The sequence below is a fragment of the Hermetia illucens genome, chromosome 2, assembly GCF_905115235.1.
Source record: "Hermetia illucens chromosome 2, iHerIll2.2.curated.20191125, whole genome shotgun sequence".
Taxonomy (NCBI): Eukaryota; Metazoa; Arthropoda; class Insecta; order Diptera; family Stratiomyidae; genus Hermetia; species Hermetia illucens.
In genome coordinates this window covers 155,107,607-155,128,184 of record NC_051850.1, presented here as the reverse complement: position 1 = coordinate 155,128,184, position 20,578 = coordinate 155,107,607, and the positions used below count along the sequence as shown (strand labels likewise).

Genomic DNA, 20,578 nt, shown 5'->3' with positions numbered 1-20,578 from the left:
TTTCAATTTCCCCAACTTGCCTCTTCTTGTTTTCACATAGACCCGCTTATGTTGCAAAATATGAAATGCATTTCAAAACTTTGATTCTGGCTAAAGCGAAATGATGTGCATGCAGATATAATTGTTGGATATAGTGGAACCGCTATTGGGCGGATGTCGGCACGATGAGCGAAGATTAAGCGGGTGCTTTATTGGAGGAGTCAAGTGGAGTTGAGTTTGAAGTTAGTGTGTGATGCAAGTGATCGTTAACATATAAGATTTTCAGAAAGTCTTGGTTGTTTTGTCAGTGGAGACTTTTTTCGCAAATTTCCTTAAAGAAATCCTGCGCCGAACTGATTGAACGAAAAAGCTGACTAACAGTTTCTTCTAGAGCAGAGGCAACTCATCAGACGCTGCCTCACCTCTGCCCTGGGAGCAGCGTGACCGAAAGTAACGACAGATGGAAATCGCTCTACGTAAATATAATCGCAAACACATAATGGGTACGAATTATATTCAAGTGAACTCCTCGGCACAAAACCGGGACGTCAGTTCCTTATTAAGGCAGGCCTAGACCGGATACTTAAATCTACCTCCTATTCATTTGAAGGTAAAACTGAAAGTGACAAACGAAGCATATAGATTCGATACCATTGAAGCTTGGAAAGGCAGTAATCATACGGTCTTACGTCCATCATTGACAAACATCCTATAGCTCTAATGCCAACCGATCATATGATTTCTAGATTCGTTTTTGAAAAGACATATTCTGCTGTAATTACCAAAAAAAAAGAATGGTCGACAAATGGCCACGAGTTTTTGGGTTTACAGACCTAACCATCTTCACCGACAGGTCAGTCAGGGAAGCGAATCGAGCGCAGGGGTGTTCTCGGATAATCCGATTATGGGACTGGCCCGACCCCTCGGAAAAATTACGACCATATTCCAGGCAGAAACATGTCCCATTTTACTGGGAGCAGAAGAATCCTTCCGACAAAAATGACGGGATCACACCATTCGAATCTGTTACGATAGTCGGAAAGCGTTATCAGCACTAAACAGCAATAGCATATCAAGTCAGTTGGTGTTGGGTGCCAGCAGTTGTTGCTGCAACTTGACAACGACTAAACGAAACATTCCTGTGCGGGTGTCAGGACACTTAAACATCGCTGGTTTGGATCCACAATGGTGGGGCCAGAACCACCTTTTGGCATCCGGGCATCCACTGTCAAGTTTACTCTGAAGGGTGAAATGTAAGGATTCACGCAGCCTAAGGAGAAAATTTGAATTCTCACGAAAATAATAATAATAATTGTTGGCGCAACAATCCATATTGGATCAGGGCCTCGAAGTGTGGTAGAGCATTACGCTCGCCCGAGATTATTACCCTGATTTGCCTCAGGTACTCATTCACAGCTGAGTCGACTGGTATCCGACGTCAAATCACGATACAAACCCCCCTGTCACCATTGAGATTTGAACCGCGATCTTCCGTAAGACAGCCTTGTGCTATAACGAGTCAGCTATCCGGATATCGACAGGCGAAAATCCTTGTGAAAAAACAACGCAGGCTGTTGCATAATAATTTGCCAGTGGTAGAGCCAGGTAAGAGCGCTGGGCTGTCGTAGCAGAAGATCGCGGTTCAAATCTCACTGGTAGCATCCACTGCATGGCATGCAAAATGAAATTGTCGTATTGTCGTCCCTCCTTATTGTGTGGTCTATCCACTGCCACTTTCGCCTTCCCACCACAGTGCGCACGAGTGCCAGGCCTGTGTGTCGATCAAGTTTTTGGCTTGAGATCATATCAGGCCAGCGTACTTCGATGATAGGACGCAGACAGGTATTGATGAAAGCTTAAAGCTTTTGAGTAACAGCGGGGTTAACTCTCCATGTGGTACGCTCATATAGCAACACAGAAAGAACATTAGCACAGAACAGTCTCAATTTCATCTTGGTATTTCCTCGGTTGTGTGTGTCGTTTTTTCGGCTTATTTCATAATGAAAAAAGGCAGACAAATTTTATTCTTTAATGCCGAATAGTAAGTTTTTTATTCCTCATATACCGGTATTTCGATGACCAGTTGTCCTCTTCCTCAGTGAGTCCACTAACTCACTATTCAGCATTAAAAAATAAAATTCTTCTGGAGGTGGAGGAGGAGGTGTTTGAGGAAAGATGTCATCATCCATTGAATTTCTCCACGTCCACTAGACAAGGCAGCATGAAAAACGTCACCGATAACAAGAAGAAATAATATTGGTGAGAGGAAATAATATCATTGACTCCGAGATTTGACCTCGGTGCAGCACGTGATATTTTGCGCCATCATATGTCGCTCTGATAATAACTATTAGTTTCTCCGCAATGCCTCTCCTGCGTACAGCACTCCAGATGCTCTCTGCTCACGCTATCATTGTTCTATATATGTTCTCTGATGCGTTCCAATTTTCATACGAGTCCCTTCTTTGGGATCTCTCTCTTCTTCTTCTGCTCTCTGAGAAAAGTCTGGGACTCTTTCTCTTCTGCTTGGAGGAGCAATCCGCATGTTACGGTGGCTAGCCATTTCGTCGACAAGAGGAGGGTCCTCACCGGATGTGATACGATTAAGAACCATGGTGAAGTGTTGCTATCTTAAAGGGTTTTCGTGATGCCATTAAAGGAGTCGAACGATTTGATGATCGGCTGATGAAGCTCACCATTATATCAGCTAAGTGAGGAACGCACTGGCCCGCGGCGCATTAAATGGCGGCGATTTGGTGAGAAGAAAGAAGAAATGATCTCACTTACGTGATTACCAACCATTACGAATGTGGAAGAATCGTGGAACCAAATGAAAGGCACGATCCACAAAGCGACCTCTGCAACCCTCGGGGTCACCAAGCCAGGTAAGCGGTAGATCAACCGAGATACTTGGCTTCGGAATGACGATGTTGAAATGAAGGCCCATGAAAAGAAACGCCTCTACCATAAATTTCTCGACGATAAAACACCGGCTAATTGGGAAATTTATAAGAATGATTTCAACTGAAGGTTTTGCTCATCCTCCACTTCCACAATCATTGCCGACATTTGGACCAGTTCCACCTGTCAGCGCAACTGAAGTCGAGGACGCAATAAAACGAATGAAATCGGGGGAAGCCACAGGACCTGACGACATCGCATCTGAGCTCTGGAAAGAGAAGAGCTGGGACCCAACACTGTGGCTCAGTGAATTCTTTAATCGGGTTATTCAAGAAGGTAGAACACCATCTGACTGGCAAGAAAGTACTACTGTTCCAATATGGAAAAAGAAAGGTAGTCCAGCAGAATGTTGAAATTACCGTCCGATCCGGTTACTTTCCCATGCAATGAAGATTTCTGAACGCATTCTTGACAGTCGTATTCGCGAAATCGTTGAAATAACCGTGAATCAAGCCGGATTTGTCAAAACTACGAAACTACTGACGCAATACACGCTGCGCGGTTACTCATGGAGAAACACTGTAAGAAGCATCGCCCTCTTTACATTGCATTTCTGGATCTTGAGAAAGCGTTTGACCGTGTGCCACACGAACTCATCTGGTATTGTTAAGTGGTGAAATCGAAATGTGTAAAAAGCTAAAACAGACAAAATATGAGCTCTATATCTCTCACTTATTTCGTATTCGGAATGTGCAATGAGAGTTAAGGTGTCTCCGACTCATTGATTATCAATGCGCAATCGGATGAAAACTATGTAATTACATAATTGTCGTGGAAGAGGTTTAGTTAAACGTGTAGGACGAGCATGGTAACACGCAATTAGTAGACGTACTAACTTGTTGCCACAGCTTGCAATCCTACACAAATGAGAAAATCGGGAATGGATCTTGACGGAGATCTTACAATAATACATGTGTGTGGTGAATATGTGTGTGTGAAAACAGGTTTAGCTTAAAACCCTTCCATTTGTCCAGTGTTACGCTCTAAAGTAGATAAGAAAGGATCAATCGGAGATACGCGGTGAAACAATAAAGTAGAAGATTTTAGAAGATAAAAGATCTCGGTCGAATATCGAGCACAAAACATTTTAAATAAAGACAAATTGACGGACTCTTTTGTGTTTTAATATTTGTGCGTTTAAATACTTTACAGGTATGTTCTACGACAACACTTAGTTCCCCTAAGAACTCGTGCGCTGGGTTCAACTGCTCTACCACGATCCGAAAAGTAAAGTTCCAAGTATGGCGGATGTATCGAACCCCCTTCGTGTCTCTGTTGGTGTTCATCAAAGAACCGCCTTTCATCACTCCTCTTCGTTCTTGTTATGGACACCGTTACACGGGACATCCAACGTTCAGCGCCCTATATACTGCTTTATGCAGATGATGTTTCCTTAGCATCTAATAGCAAAAATGATCTGGAGCAACTTGTCCAAAAATGGAATGTTCGCCTCATGCGACACGGTCTCAGATTGAATCTAAACAAAATTGAATTTTTGACGACCGATCCTCTTGAAGCAGGCACAGTCACTCTCGATTTAAATACCTCGGGTCAACGCTATCAGCCAATGGAGAACTGCGTTATGAAATTGCTTTACGCATTCACGCAACCTGGATGAAGTCCCGTTCCACAACTGGTGTTCTTTGTGATCGACGTATCAACGAACGTCTCAAATCCAAAATTTACCACAATGTCATCCGTCCTGTCGCCCTCTATGGTTCTGAGTGTTGGCCGAATATAAAAGACAATGAACGGCGTCTTGCGGTAATGGAGACGTAGACGTTGCGTTGGACTAGTGGCGTAACACGTTTTGATCACATCCGAAATGAGGATATCCGCGATCGATATGGGGTTGCACCGATCGTGGAAAAATTGGGAGAGAGACGTCCTCGATGGTATGGTCACGCAATTCGCGCTAAGGAGAATTCACTTGCCAAGATTGATCTGAACATCGAAGTCGATAGTAAACGAGCAAAAGGCCGACCGGTGGCTTGATGCGCTGGATGGGGATTTAAAAGCCTCGAGATTGCGTCCAGGTCAGGCATTTGATAGAGCCAAATGGCGAAACCGATCACGACGAGCCGACCCCGCTTGTGAACGTGACAAAGGCAGAAAAAAAAGAAGAAGTGAAGTGTTCTTTTCATCTCTTCAGTTGTTCATCATCATGGATGAGAAGTCGACCGTTGACGTTCTTCGCTAGACCATCGAACAATTTGTAAGTAAGCAAGCTCTCTCGGGATTTCACTCGATATCGGAGTTCGAGCGCGTTACGCTTGCCATCACTCACAGCAGTCAATAGAGCCGTCAACTCCTTCCGTTCATCGATTCGCTTCCACGATTCTGCAGTCAGCCAGATCCTATAACGCCCAGGATGTCCAGCTTATATCGCTGAAATTTCTGCTCATATTCGAGAAAATGAGCATTTTGAGGACCCTCGCTACCATTATCGAGCAGCGGGCACTCATTTCAGAAACCAATTATAGTCCGTTTTCGATAGCCTAAGCTTATATCCGGATAGCTGAGTGGTTAGAGCACAAAGCTTTCATGCGAAAGGTAGCGGTTCAAATCTCACTGGTGGTAGTTGAATTTATATCGTGATTTGACGTCGGATACCAGTCGACTCAGCTATGAATGAGTACCTGAGTCAAGTCGGAGTAATAATGACGGGCGAGCGCAATGCTGACCACATTGCCTCCTACAATGTCACTTTAGTGTACCGTTACGATCTTCAATGAAGTGCTCTAACACATTTCAAGACCCAAGTATCCAAGTATGCCTACAGATAAGCAAACTTGTTACCACTGATGAAGGGAACATGTTTGCAAGAATAAATATTCACACCAACGAAAAAGAAATAACAAGTTTTTTATTATTTCAAAAGTTTGCAGGTTGCTAATCCACAAATTTCTACCCCTTTTAATCACCTTTTACGGACAGCAGGGAAGGCTTTAAGTGCATTCTTAAGCCTCAAATCACAAGGCGCAACTCCAACACTTGATCCATGTCCCAACCGTGGAAAGCTTTCTTTAGATAAGTGGTCAGCGGAAATTGCCGACCTGCGGAGGGAATGTTATAAGCCGTTTAGCGCAACGTTTTGACAAACTCAAGGAGATATATACCAAAATGACAAGGTTCAGATCAGCTAATAGAGACTCCCCAAGGCGATAAACAAAAAGTTAGTCGACGTGGTGGATGAGAATCTGCAGGGGCTCGTTTATAAACTGATTATCCGACCGTAACCCTGAGAAACAGATATTATTCTCTCCGGACCCCGTTCGGGTTGATGACAAAAGCGTGGAAGAGGTAGTCCTCTTTATGAAAAATTAGAAGTACTAGGACCCGATGGTACCCCGGGAGAAGTGTATAAACTGGTGTTTCACCATCAGCCGGACCTACTGCTTGGCCCATGCAATGCTTACCTGAAGGGGACATTTTTACATTGCGCTGGAGACTCTGAGCTGCCGTCTGCATACTAACTACTCTGTATGCTTGGCGTATAAAGAGTAGAATCGCCGAACTGATACGTGCTAGCGGAGACCTACCCCCAAGACAGTTCGGCTTTAAACGAGGAACATCCACAGTGAACACTGTTCATTGAGCTGAGACGTACAACATTGATCTGAACGAGGAGTACAACATCTAGCGCTCTTCATATTGCTATATGTAGATGATGCAAAGCATATCTTCAGCAACAACAACATCCTTATACAACACGGTCTCAGACTGAATCTGAATAAAACAGAATTTCTCGACAACCGATCCCAATGAAACAGACATATCACTGCCAACCGGCGGCCTGTCCCCAACTGAGTGGCGCTTAACTGCAGCTGTCAAACTCTATCCATATAGTACAGTAAATAAAAAAAATTGAATACCTACATATCTCGTGATTTTGCAAGGTATTTGAAAGTTGATTTTATGATTTAATCTAATAATTTGATAAACTGAAAGGGAGCTATTTCCCAACGGTTTTCTAAAGTTCCCCGCTACTAATATTTTCATTTTGCCTAAGCATATGCAATTGGAGAATGTATTCATTCAAAATAACTTGAATTCATTCGACGCACACATGGCCTACCGGGCGACACCACACAATTACAAATGTCTCCATGTAGCGTCCATACACACACCAGTGCACAGTACGCCATCTTTCGATAAGCGTTGCCTGCAATTAGTGGCCTGGCTAGTATTTTGCGGCATTCTACCGTGAGCGGCAGCTGCGTCGGGAAAACGAAAGTGAACCACGACGACTTCATTCGTAACCAACGCCCCCACGGTCACTCAGAGAACCACATATTGAAAACAAAAGCGAAAAAGGTGAATATTCCGTGAAATCCTCCATTATTTGCGTATTTTATAGTTTCCGATGGTTCAATGGTATGTCCCCGAAAGTTAATTGTAGGCAATGCTTCAAATTAAAGATGAATCGCTCGTAAAAAAGCTTATTAACAGTCGCGAATCTCCCTATGGCCGCGTAGTCTGGACGCCATTTTGAAAGCAGCGCCAAGTGACGATAAAATTTCGAATTGTCGCGTGTGTCAGTGGAGACCCCTAGACCTGAGTGCGAATTGACGAAATCTGGCGGTGGATTTTCCTACCATTCACGGAATTGAATTATTTTGTTTACAAATTGTAGGTGGTCATAACATTCCTATGGTTTTTGGTTGCTTTTGCGATAATTTCTGTCCAGTTTGTGTGTGACGTTCATTTCCCAGGGCTTCGGCCGCCATCCCCTCATTGGAAATAAGATTTGCATATTTCGGTGCCGCGGAGTTGGAATATAGCCCGAGTTGTGATGGCCAAATTTTTGCTAATTCCCCGCCCATCGTTTGATTATTGTTGCTAGGCATCCCTTGCCTTTGATGGGCAAAGTCCGCGATAATCTTCTCAAGCGAATTATATATGACTCAGTTGAACCCCAACTGCCAGACGGAACGTGAGAAGTTAACTCTTTACATCTGGGCGCGGTACCACTTTAAAGCAAATCAATTTTCACCTTTTTTGGTACATATAAGGTATTCTAAGGTTGAGCAGTTTTGGGCGTTGTTTTCAAATGATTTCCCCTCATTTTTGCTTGATTATCATCTGATTATTACTAGGGGGATTCTCTACCAGAGTCCACTCATCCTGCGTTCACATCATAGGTACCAAACCACAGGCAGATACTGCTAGATCCAAATAGGAAAGGAAGCTCTCCAACAGCGCAACTAGAACGCTTCCAGAGCAGCATGGAGTTTTTCTTTTTCGCTCCCATTTCATATACTTTATTGCCAGGAAGCGTTCCCTTAATACTACTTTTGAAGCGCTTCTGGAATGCTTCTTTTGGCAGTGAATGGTAAGCACTTCGTAGTTTAACCGCGAAAACTACGAAGTGTTACCATTCATTGTGTCCACAGTGTGGCAAGCAAAATTGCCTTTTTGGCTTACCTGATTACAAGGAAGGAAAAGATAAAGCTGGGAAGGAATGGCTTAAAGGGTTAACCGCACTTGTTGCACTAACACAGGTAATTTTTGTGTTTTTTTTTTTTAAAGAAAACTTCGAAATTTGCATCATGCTGTCACCAACACGGTAATCAAGGCTGTCCACCAACCAAATTCCTCTAACAGGTTTGCTAGTCGTGAACACACTGCGCAAAATAATGCATATGTGGAACCAGGGGGTAGAGGGCACAACCCGAATGCTAGCAATTCGGCGAGATGAGGGCCGGGGTCTTGGTTCACAAATATTATTGTCCAGTAATTAAAGCTTTCAATCTCCCAATTCTTTCAGTCAGGACCGATTGACATGAAATTTGGGGTGGGAATAGAGGATGGCATAAGAAGCAAAAGTTATAAGGCGAGAATGTGAGGGGAGTAATAAAAAAAAAAGCGAAAATCATTAGAGTTCACTTTCAAATTAAACTTTTATTCTGCAACACAAAGTATTCACTATTACAGCACAAAGTATTCAATATTACAACTTTCAATTCACTTCTTTTTTGTGACGCAATGATTTTAATTGTTCAACTCTCAAGCGGTGACAAGTCCCACGACAGGCCGACCAAGAAAATGCATCCAATGTCGTTGGAAACAAGATGATCGGATTGAGTAAGAAGCCTTGAGAAAAATGCTAGCGCGTCCACCTCAGTCGACGCGGTAGGACGGCCCCGGTCCTGTCAAGAAATGAGCAGTGGTTCTTGACGCATGGAACGTCAGGACGTAAGCAAATTAGTCCGAACAAAACAAATATGTGTCTGCACGCTAAATGATGACATCATAAACGGAAAGATCTCCGCTCTGCAAGAAATCCGATGGTTTGGTGTCAAAAGCTGTGACATTGAACGTGAACGCGGTAAAAATGGCTATAAACTTCTCTATTTTGGTAGTCACTCACTCATTTACTCAATATGGTGTTGGCATTGCCATCTCAGAGGGTTTCCGTGATGCCATTACAGAAGTCGAATGATTTGATGATCGGCTGATGAAGCTCACCATTATATCAGCTGATCGCATTATTCACTTCTTCACCGGGTACGCACCACAGAAAGTCGACCTGATACCGAGAAAGGTGCCTTCTGCAAACTTCTCGATGGAAAGTCTTGTCACGTGTCTGCTGACGACTATATGATCATTGCCGGCGACCTTAACGGTCATGTGGGCGAAAGCAGGAGAGGAGAGAATGGCGAGCGTATAATCGATTTTGCGGACACCCATGAGCTTGTACTTATGAATGGTTCATAAAACGATTAGCTCATCTTCATACACTTTATAGTGGGAACAGTAAAACGTAAATCGACTATATTCTCGTAAGACGCCGACATTTTACCACCGTCACTGATTGCAATGCTGTTCCCTATGACACCATCGCACCTCAACATCGGCCGTTGATAGTCAGCCTGCGAATTAAGCCACCGATAAAATAGCGTGAGGAACGGACTGACCCGTGCATTAAATGGTGGCGATTTCGAGAGAAGAAATTATGTCACTTTCGCGATTAGAAACCATTACAAATGTGTAAGAATCTTGAAACCAAATGAAAGACACCATCCACAAAGCGGCCTCTGCAAACCTCGGGGTCACCAAGCCAGGTAAGCGGGACATTAACAGAGATACTTGGCTTTGGAATGACGGTCCGTGAAAAGAAAAGCCTCTATCACAAGTTTCTCGATGATAAAACGCTCCCCAATTGGCAAATTTATAAGAATTCAACCCGGCAAGCAAAAAAAAACGATCGTTGTCACTCGTGCGGACCATTACAAAAATCTTTATGATAAACTGGACACTCGGGATGGCGAGAGAGATCTGCATTGACTTGCCAACAGCCGAAACGAACGCACACAGGATATCGAACACTTCTAATGACAATGCTTGAAACCTTCGAGCTGCAATGGATAGATAGCGAGAATACTTCGAGCAGATTTCAATTGAAGAATTTGCTCATACTTCACTTCCACAATCATTGCCGACATTTGGAGCAGCTCCACCTATCAGCGAGTCGAGGAAGCAATAAAACGAATGAAATCGGGGAAAGCCACAGGACCTGACGGCATCGCATCTGAGCTCTGGAAAGCGAAGAGATGGAATCCAAAACTGTGGCTCAGTGAATTCTTTGATCGGATTATGCAGGAAGGTAGAACACCATCTGATTGGTAAGAAAGTGCCACAGTTCCAATATGGAAAAAGAAAGGTAGTCCAGCAGAATGTTCAAATTACCGTTCGATCCGGTTATTTTCCCATAGCATAAAGATTTTTGAACGCATTCTTTACAACCGTATTCGCGAAATCGTTGAGATAACCGTGGATCCAGCTGGATTTAACAAAAACTGCGAAACTCCTGACGCAATACACGCTGCGCGGTTACTCATGGAGAAACACCATGAGAAGCATCGCCCTCTTTACATTGCATTTCTGGATCTAGAGAAAGCGTTTGACCGTGTGCCGCACCAGTTCATCTGGTATGCTCTACGGCAAAACTTAGTGTCAGAAGAACTCGTGCGCCGGGTTCAATTGCTCTACCACTTTCCAAAAAGTAAGGTTCGAAGTGTGGCGGGTGTATCAAAACCGCTTCGTGTCTCTGTTGGTGTTGATCAGTGTGGCGCCCTCTCACCACTCCTCTTTATTCTTGTAATGGACACCGTCACACGTGACATCCAACGTCCAGCGCCCTATACATTGTTTTATACAGATGATGTTTTCCCAACATATAATAGCAAAAATGATCTGGAGCAACTTGCCCAGAAATGTAATGATCGCCTCACGCCACACGGTCTCAGGTTGAATCTGAATAAAACCGAATTTTTGACGACCGATCCCCATGAAGCAGGCACAATGATTGTCAGCGGCAGTGACCTGCGCAGAACCGAGCGATTCAAATACCTCGGGTCAATGCTATCAGCCAATGGAGAACTGCGCTATAAAATTGCTTCACGCATTAAAGCAACCTGGATGAAGTAACGTTCCACAACTGGTGTTCTTTGTAATCAACGCATCAACGAACGTCTCAAATCTAAAATTTACCGGAATGTCGTTCGTCCTGTTGTTTTCTATGCTTCTGACTGTTGGCCAACTATAAAAGACAATGAACGGCGTCTTACGGTAATGGAGACGAAGATTTTACCTTGGACTAGTGGCGTGACAAGTTTTGATCACATCCGAAATGAGGATATCCGTAATCGATATGGGGTTCCACCGATCGTAGAAAAACCGCAAGAGAGTCGTCTTCAATGGTATGGTCACGTAATTCGCGCTAACGAGAATTCACTTGCCAAGATTGGTCTGAATATCAAAGTCGATGGTAAACGACCAAAAGGCCGGCCGAAACAACGGTGGCTTGATACGCTGGATGGGAATTTAAAAGCCTGGAAATGGCATCGAGATCAGGCATTTGATAGAGCCAAATGGCGGAACCAATCGCGACGAGCCAACCCCGTACTAACTTTTTTAACTTTCAATCGTCAACAACGACCTATTTAGTTAACTTACGTACAATTAAGGTTATTGAGGTCATAAAGCTATTTATTCTAGATGTAAAAATTAAATAATAGTAATACTAAGAGTCACATATTTCAAAATATCTAATTAAGTAGTCGAAAAGTCGGCCATTTTTACAAAAAAAAAATTAAAGCTCGAGTATCTCGCAAACGGTTCAGTTTGGGGTAGGTTGTTTCATAGTGAAATCAGTCAGAAATGGTGAATACTACACATCTTTAACGGATGTAGGTCGACTTATCCTGTAGCCCCGTATTATTATAATTATTTTAACGGTCAACGGTGAACGGTGGAATTCTAATTCTTGAATTTTCTCAATGTTATTAAAATTATCTAGTATTATTTCGTCTAAAGTGATAAAAATTATAAAAATCTTCCTTTACAGGATAATAGAAACGTTGATGATCTAGAATTTTAATTGGACAATTATTGAAATAATTATTTTTCAATGTTAATTTTCGATTGACAAAGGTCTGACTAATGAGTATGTCATTTGCATTTTGTATTACAATTGTTGCTTCATCGATTTGGATAATTTCAGTAAGTTCATTGGTTGTTAATTTGCAATCTTCCACACGAAAATCGTCAGCTGTAAATATGTCAGAATTTGCAGGAAGAATGCGCGTTGATGTGAAGCCTTTTCGGATATTCAAGACCATACATCTCTGAATCAAAGCCTTGTCAATCACTCCAACTGCACGGTGTTTCTCGAACTTTAAACCAGCATTACTGAGACACCATTGATGGACTTTCACTGCGTACGACTTTTTGACGAGACTAAAAACAGACACATAACGGTTCCATGCGGTCGTTACAATGAGGCGGCAGTGTCAAGACAGTAATGCCATTATCAATGCACAAATCGATGGCATCAATCGAAACATATGACGCGTGATTGTCCATGATCAACAGTAGCAGATTATCTTTCGAGGCCGAAGTGAACTTGATGAAATGCTTAAAGAAAACGACAAAATCCGCTACTGTCATCCAGCCGCTTTCATTTGGAAATCCAACAGATCCCGGCGGTGAATTTTCCATGAAAATGGATTTCATGTTTTTGCGAGGAAACAAAAAAAGTGGATTGGTATTGCCAGCAGTGCTTACACAGATGGCAACGGTTACGTTGGTTCCACGCTCACCTGCAACAAAAGAAACAAGTTTGGTTCCTTTCTGGCGACCACTTTCACAGGTTGGGTCGGTTCAGTTGAGAAGCCACTTTCGTCGATATTCCAAATTCGGCGTTCAACAAATTGCATCTCCTCAAAAATAGCTTTCAAATGAACGAAAAAGTCGTCCACCAATGCTCTCCAAAATCCCTTCGATCATCGCAAGCTTGTGGCTTCCGCAACGATATATTGGGATGGCGGCAAATGAAGCTGTAATACCAATCCGTAGGCGCTTTGCCAGCTTCCGCCCATCGTTTCGGCAAAGCACACGCACACTTTCTCCCATATTCGTAAGCCAAGCTACGAATATCATTTATAGATAGACCATAATTCATTTTCGCACATTTCACAATGTACGGTATCAGTTCATTTTCCTCAGGCGAATTAAATATCTAAAACGGAAGAAATGACCAATTACACATGGACGGATCATACAAGAAGGAAGAGTAAAAGGAGATTTTAGATAATAATTAGGAAAATCGGATGATCACCTTTCACCAATTTAATTGCTGCCCAAATTTATTTTGATATTTTCGTGGCATAGTTCCTATAAACGTTCGAAAATCAGTCAAAACACTTGATATAGACGTATTGCTTTATAAAATAATGATAAAGTATCGAAGCGTGAATGTTGCACATTACCCCACAAAAAAGTGTTGCACATCAGCCCAATGGCACTGTTTCGGCGATATCCTAGACGGCCTCATCCATGGGCTATTCTGCTTCGGCGTTGGCCAAGCTTGCGCACTAGCTCCTGGATTTTAAATTTGATGATCGTGGTTGCTCTCGGTCCGGGCTGCCGAAACTTAACTGCGGAACGATGGGGTATTCAAAGCTTCTGAAACGGGAAAAGCTAAAGAGTTAAAAACTATACTTACGTTGATGCTTACTTGGATTTATTAAGAACACTCGCGTTTCCACTTCTAAAAACTTTTATTACCAAAACACAACAATATTTTACTTTTTGACAATTTTCTAATTAATCCTAATAAGCGAATTAAAGAGTGACCGCGCGTAATAAAGTGTTCTCGGTTAGAACACTTTAGCTCTTTCCAGAGACTTCTTGAATACTAACAATTAAAAGTAATGTCATTCTTTAATTCACCTATCTTTGACCCTTCCGTGTTTACATATTGGTTCGAAAGTGTTCTTGTACACAACACAATAACACTTGTTTGTTATTATGTACTTTGTTGCTTGTGGCAAATCGACACCTGCTGTTGTGTTGCGAAGTGATGACACGGAAGAGAGTCATGTCGAGGCCAAATACACCATTTGGCAAGTAACATGCTGATGCAATGACGGAAAAGAATCTCACTATGTCCAAACAGGCCATTTCCATAGCATGTGATGTAACGAAGGAAGAGGTTAAATGCGCAAGTAGACTGGTTTTCATTGGGCTGGCTCCAAAGATGCGACTGCTGGAGAAAATCCGGCCAAATCGCTTAAACAGGCACTATTTTGCGCGGATTGACGTCACGCTAACAACGAGTGAGATAGTTACACACACTCTTTGGATTTCTTTTTTTCCGAAGTATTCGATTAAAATTAATTAATTAAATTAATATAAACATATGAACCTATCAGATAAATGAAAAGAATTCAAAAAATAACGAAAAACGTGGCACACAATAGAAAGTTTCACTTGTTTCTCGCACAGTGAAACAGCCTGCCTTTTATCCCGTGTGTTTTCTATTAAAACCAGGGTACTGCTAACAGAAACAGACGGCAGTATGAAGTTCTGTTGAATTTCAATATACATACCAGATATCAACAGTATTGCAAATCACCCCACTTCACCCTATTCTTGGGATGTTATCAGAAGGTAACTTATCAGTGTACAGTGTGCGATATTCTGGGAACTCTGTTCGTTCGTTCATTATGTGCCACTCAAGCTAGGAGATCAGATCAGCTCTGCGTAATTTATTACAGATCCACCGATTGCTCTTAAGGTTAGGTACCTTTTCCTTAGAAGATTTTAGCTTAAACCTTGAGAACCGTATTCCTACTTCTCATTTTGTTACTTATTGTCGATGTATGTGCAGATCATGAGGCTATGCTAATCCTAAAGATGCTAAGGTGCTTAATACTGGGGATAGGTCATCTAGTGTATATCCTCCTAATTCTTTACTTCTTTAGTCGATGTAGTAAAAAGTAACGAAGATGACGTTAAGTTTGCTCATGTATTTATTGATCAAAGTGCACATTTTGTAGATGTTTTTCTTGGTAGCTGATGACTAGAAATCGTTCAAGTTATGTAGGATGCCCCGATAGATACTAGTATAAAAGTCGAACATAACACTCCTCCTTGTAGAACACTGTTTGATTCTAAGAAGCTTGAACTGAGAGTAAAAATTGTAGATGATGTAGGGATCCGAGAATTGGTTTCGTCGCATCAAAAACCTTGAATACCAAAATTGTTCAGAGACAATGAAGCGGCTGGTTAAGGCCATTGTGAATTTCTTCACATTTTCATATCAGGCATCAAAGCCTCCTCCTTTACCTAGGCTTAGGACCAGGATGCTATGTCGATAATATGACGGAGTTATGATATTGTCCTTTGAACTCCACATTCACACAAATGTTGATGTGGTCAGTTCAGGAGGATCCAAAACGAAAAACAGCCAGCTCTCTATCAGATTTCGATGTGTTCTTTGATCCCTTTCAGGATAATTTTAGTTATTATCTTTGTGACAACAGAAAACATCATCATCATCAACGGCGCAACAAGCGGTATCCGGTCTAGGCCTGCCTTAATAAGGAACTCCAGACATCCCGGTTTTGCGCCGAGGTCCACCAATTCGACACCCATAAAAGCTGCCTGGCATCCTGACCTACACCATTGCTCCATCTCAGGCAGGGTCTGCTTCGTCTTATTTTTCTACCATAGATATTGCCCTTATAGACCTTCCGGGCTGGATCAACCTCATTAATACGGATTAGGTGACCCGCCCAACGTAACCTGTTCAGCGGGATTTTATCCACAATCAGTCATAGATTTCGTCGTTATGTAGCCAAGGATTTTTCTCTCGAACCTATGATGAGACGTTTCGAGCGAAACAGTTTTTGTAAGCTGAAATAGGCTCTGTTGGCAGCCAACAACCGTGCGCGGATTTCATCGTCATATCTGTTATCAGTTGGAATTTTCGGCCCTAGATAGGAAAAATTTTCAACGGTCTCAGTTGTAGTCTCCTATCTTTATTGTTTTCGTTTGACCAGTGCGATTCGATGTTCGTTCTTTCGTTTTTTGCGCTGACGTCACTATGTATTTCATATTCCTTTCACTAATTTGCAGCGCAATAAAAGGATGATGCAACTGATGGTCATATTCCAGCAGTTTTTCAATCGCTTGGCGCAGAGAGAAAATCTGATCTGTTGCTGACTTGCTTGGAGTGAAGCGTCTTTGGCTTTGAGTTGGTTGGTTCTGTGCGTATGTAGCTATCTAACCTAGCAAGATCGCGGAGAATATCTTATAGATGGGACTCAGTAACGTGATACCTCTATAATTGCCGCACAGTGTGATATCTTCTTTTTTTATGTATGGGACAGATAACGCCTCGTTGCTAGTCGTCAGGCATTGATTCGCTGTCCCACACCTTGAGCATAAGTTGATGAACCGCTTGGTGTAATTGGTCGCCTCCGTATTTAACCAATCGGCTGTAATTCCATCGACTCCTGTCGACTTATGGTGTTTAAGCCGGTGGATTGCACGGACTGTTTCTTCCACACTTGGTGGTGGCAGTATTTGTCCGTCGTTTTCAGTTGGCGGGACCTTCAAATCGCCGATATTTTGGTTGTTGAGCAGTTCATCAAAATACTCAACCCATAGCTTCAATATCCCCATTCTGTCGGAAATCAGATTTCCCTCTTTGTCTCGGCAGGATGAGCATCGAGGTGTGTGAGGCTTCATCCTGCTGATTTGTTGATAAAGCTTGGGCGCCTGGTGTAGTTGTTCCCTGTACTCATAGAATCATCTGAAACACAAAAATCAAAATGCATTCGTTAAAGGAGATGTTTCTCGAGGTAACTTTGGAACGATTTTTTTGGTCCATTTTCATTTTTTCGTAGCACGTGGAAGCCAAAAGCTAGATTTTTGTTAAAAAATCGTTTTATTTAAACAAATTTAAAACAGTAAAAAGGAAAAAAAGCAAAAAAGCTCCGAGGGTTACCTGAAGAATTACGTTAAGAAGCATTGTGTAAAATTTCAAAAGATTAGTACAGTAGGACTCGAGTTATGGCGCACATTGACTTGAAAGATTAACATTTTTCACACCAAAAAAGAGTCGGCCTAGACTCCGTCAATTTTACTCCGATCGGCTTGAAATTTTGATATAATATTCTTGAGATGTTATGCGTTCATTTAAATAAAAAAATGTATAAAAAACCTTTAAATACCCTACCCCTTAAGATGGAAGGCCATCGAAATTTTAGCTATCCCCCCTCTTCTTCTCCGTGGGAAAGATATCCTCTTCCCATAGTCTTCTTTTAAAATGGTCACTATGGAAGATGCAAAACGTTCTCTCCAGATAACTTCAAATATCCATTTTTTAATCGAAGCTAACTTCCCTCTTCTATCTTTACAGCTAAAGACATAATAACTACAGCATTTCAAAATGACTTCAAAATCCACTACAATCAAAATAAAAGAAGAACCCGGAAACGACCTTCAGTCCTACTTGGAATCGTTTAACAACGAAATTTCAGAAGGTAACGTCAGCGGCCAGGTTATACAATACCTCAATGAAGGTGAAACCGATGTGGTGAATATAAAACAACAAGAGGATCCAGATGCAGAAGAAGAGGAGGAGGAAGGTGGTACATATTTCATCGATCAAGCTGGAAACTATTACTACCAAGCTACTAAGGATTCCGATCCAGTCCTCACTTCACCACCTGAGGAATTATCAAATTACGAGATCTGTGATGATGAAGAGCAAGTTGTGCATATTGTAAAGAAACAGGAAGTGAAGCAGCCTGCTCGAGGGAAAACTGAAGAAACTGGAGAAGGTGACGATGAAAAAACGGATGAGGTTCGGTATGTAGTATTGATGGATGACCAGGACGGCGATGGGAAAGATTCAAAGAGTATAAAGATAGCTACGGAAGGAGATAAAGACGAAGTGTTTGAATTTGATGAGAACGATGAGGAGGGATTAGCAAAGGATTCAACGCAAAATCCTTCAAAGTTAATGAAGATCATAAAACAGCAATATTCACAAGTCCATATGTGCAATTTTTGTAGCTACACTAGTCCGAAACGTTACCTCCTTGCGAGACATATGAAGTGTCACTCGGAAGAACGTCCTCACAAATGTACAGTTTGCGAAAGAGGTTTTAAGACAATAGCCTCGCTCCATAACCATGTAAATACTCACACGGGTACCAAGCCTTACCATTGTAAATTCTGCGAAGGCTGTTTCACTACCTCTGGAGAACTCGTACGGCACATACGGTATAGGCACACCCACGAAAAGCCTCATAAATGCACGGAATGTGATTATGCCAGCGTCGAGTTGAGCAAGTTGAAGCGTCACATTCGATGCCATACCGGTGAGCGTCCTTACCAATGTCCACACTGCACATACGCATCGCCAGATACCTTCAAGTTGAAGCGACATCTGCGGATTCATACAGGGGAGAAACCTTATGAATGTGATATTTGCCATGCGCGTTTTACGCAATCGAATTCCTTGAAAGCTCATAAACTGATCCACAGCGTTGGCGATAAACCCGTTTTCCAATGTGAATTGTGTCCTACAACGTGTGGACGGAAAACTGACCTGAGAATCCACGTACAAAAACTGCACACATCTGACAAACCTCTGAAATGCAAAAGATGTGATAAAATGTTTCCAGATCGCTACACCTACAAGGTGCACGCTAAGACCCATGAGGGGGAGAAATGTTACAAATGTGATATTTGCCCATACGCTTCGATTTCCGCACGGCATTTAGAATCCCATCTGCTCATCCACACCGACCAAAAACCCTTCGAATGTCCTCAGTGTGATCAAGCATTCCGGCAGAAGCAACTGCTTAAACGACACATTAATCTGTATCACGACAAATCCTACACACCACCGCAACCGCGAGAAAAGACCCATCTTTGTCCACACTGCGATCGGAAATTCCGTCACAAAGGCAATCTTATCCGCCACATGGCATTGCACGATCCTGAGTCGGGAATTATTGAGGAATCGTATGCCTTGAGGGTTGGTCGTCAGAGACGCGTTCAATATATTGACGGACAAGAAGTGGAAATTGTAACTGGAAATGAGGACGAAGATGATGAGGGCATGGACGAAGGGGAGGTGGACGAGGAAGAGGAAGGGGAAGAAAACACAATTATTACAACGGAAACTGAAGAAATCCATATCAAACAAGAAGCTGATCAGCAAAATTTGCTGGCGGTTAAAGGTTCGGATGGACATCAGTACGTGGTTCTAGAAGTCATTCAAATGGATGGCGATGGACCCAGTCGTACAGAAAACATGCAGATTGAGGAAGAGGAGTACATGCTTCCAGGTAGGATTTGCTCTGTACTTTGTTAAAATTTGATAGATTAGCTTGAGGTTAAATTTTTTTTTAATTCTGCTCTTTCAGCTGAAATAACAGAAGACAACGTTCCTAGTATGAAGACGAGGAATCTACGAGTGGAGCCACAAAAGCTTCTTTCAGCTGATAAAAATGTGGCAACATGCTTCGGATTTGATGTGAGTAATTCATGTAAATTATTTTTCAAGGCAATGTTAAATAACCTTAGAATCGTTGATCCAATAAGATGGTTCTGAAATTTTGGATTGTCCTTTTATTCTTTATCTTTCCTTCTTCATATCAGGATGCGGACGAAAATATGGAAACTGAAACTATTGGAGTAACCGAGCTCGACTACAATAAACAAACAATTAAGCTGGAGATAAAACAATAGATTCACATCGTTGAAGTAGTGATCTAACCTTGTGATTTCATGATTTGGATGTGCTGAACACACACATGAACAGTGTATGATATTGCTTAGCATATCACTTGGAATCGAGACAAAGTCTATCCGTAGGAGAATTCGATACCTTTTTATATGAACAGGTTGTAAGTTAATCTTCATATGAAAATTTGTTTAGATATAGTTGTTCATTTGAGAGATACTATTTTTTTAAAGTTACAATTTCTACTAATCAGCTTCAATAGAAGTAGTTTTAACGTAATCAATCATTTTAATGTGAGTTATATTTCCCGTTTATTATTCATAATAAAATACATTAGTGAATAACAATAAGTGTTTCTATCTTCGTCTTCATTACTGTTTCAGAGAAGCGTAAGGTACGATCCCATTTAAGCTTCGCGAGGCGATACTACATTCAGCACAACTGCCGCGACAGGCATTCCTATATTGCACTAACGCGGCAGCCAACTACAAACAACTCCATATTTTGACATTTTAGCAGGTGGATACAAACCAAAACCGAAAAATCGTAGCAGCCAACTGAGTCCTTTATATGCAAATGGCA

The 20,578-nt window shown here is 42.0% G+C and overlaps 1 protein-coding gene across 3 annotated transcripts; it reads left to right on the top strand.

Annotated features, from left to right (window-relative positions):
* The first annotated feature begins 7,136 nt into the window (after positions 1–7,136).
* On the top strand, positions 7,137–20,337 carry LOC119649564 (transcriptional repressor CTCF-like). 3 transcript variants are annotated; one of them, XM_038051762.1, is made up of 4 exons: positions 7,137–7,257; positions 17,657–19,598; positions 19,677–19,786; positions 19,912–20,337. In XM_038051762.1, the coding sequence occupies exons 2-4, from the start codon at positions 17,687–17,689 to the stop codon at positions 19,999–20,001; spliced, it is 2,112 nt and encodes a 703-aa protein (XP_037907690.1). In that variant the 5' UTR covers positions 7,137–7,257; positions 17,657–17,686; the 3' UTR covers positions 20,002–20,337. The 3 variants fall into 3 exon arrangements, with proteins under 3 accessions (XP_037907690.1, XP_037907691.1, XP_037907692.1); XM_038051763.1 differs by lacking the exon at positions 7,137–7,257 and adding an exon at positions 7,315–7,572; XM_038051764.1 differs by lacking the exon at positions 7,137–7,257 and adding an exon at positions 7,609–7,955.
* The last annotated feature ends 241 nt before the right edge of the window (positions 20,338–20,578 follow it).

What these genes read in the sequence shown, in the direction of transcription:
- LOC119649564 (XM_038051762.1), top strand. Translation starts at nt 17,687, where the DNA reads ATGACTTCAAAATCCACTACAATCAAAATAAAAGAAGAACCCGGAAAC. An exon ending in AGAGGAGTACATGCTTCCAG is followed by an intron (nt 19,599 to 19,676) that starts GTAGGATTTGCT and finishes CTGCTCTTTCAG; the next exon opens with CTGAAATAACAGAAGACAAC. An exon ending in CAACATGCTTCGGATTTGAT is followed by an intron (nt 19,787 to 19,911) that starts GTGAGTAATTCA and finishes TCTTCATATCAG; the next exon opens with GATGCGGACGAAAATATGGA.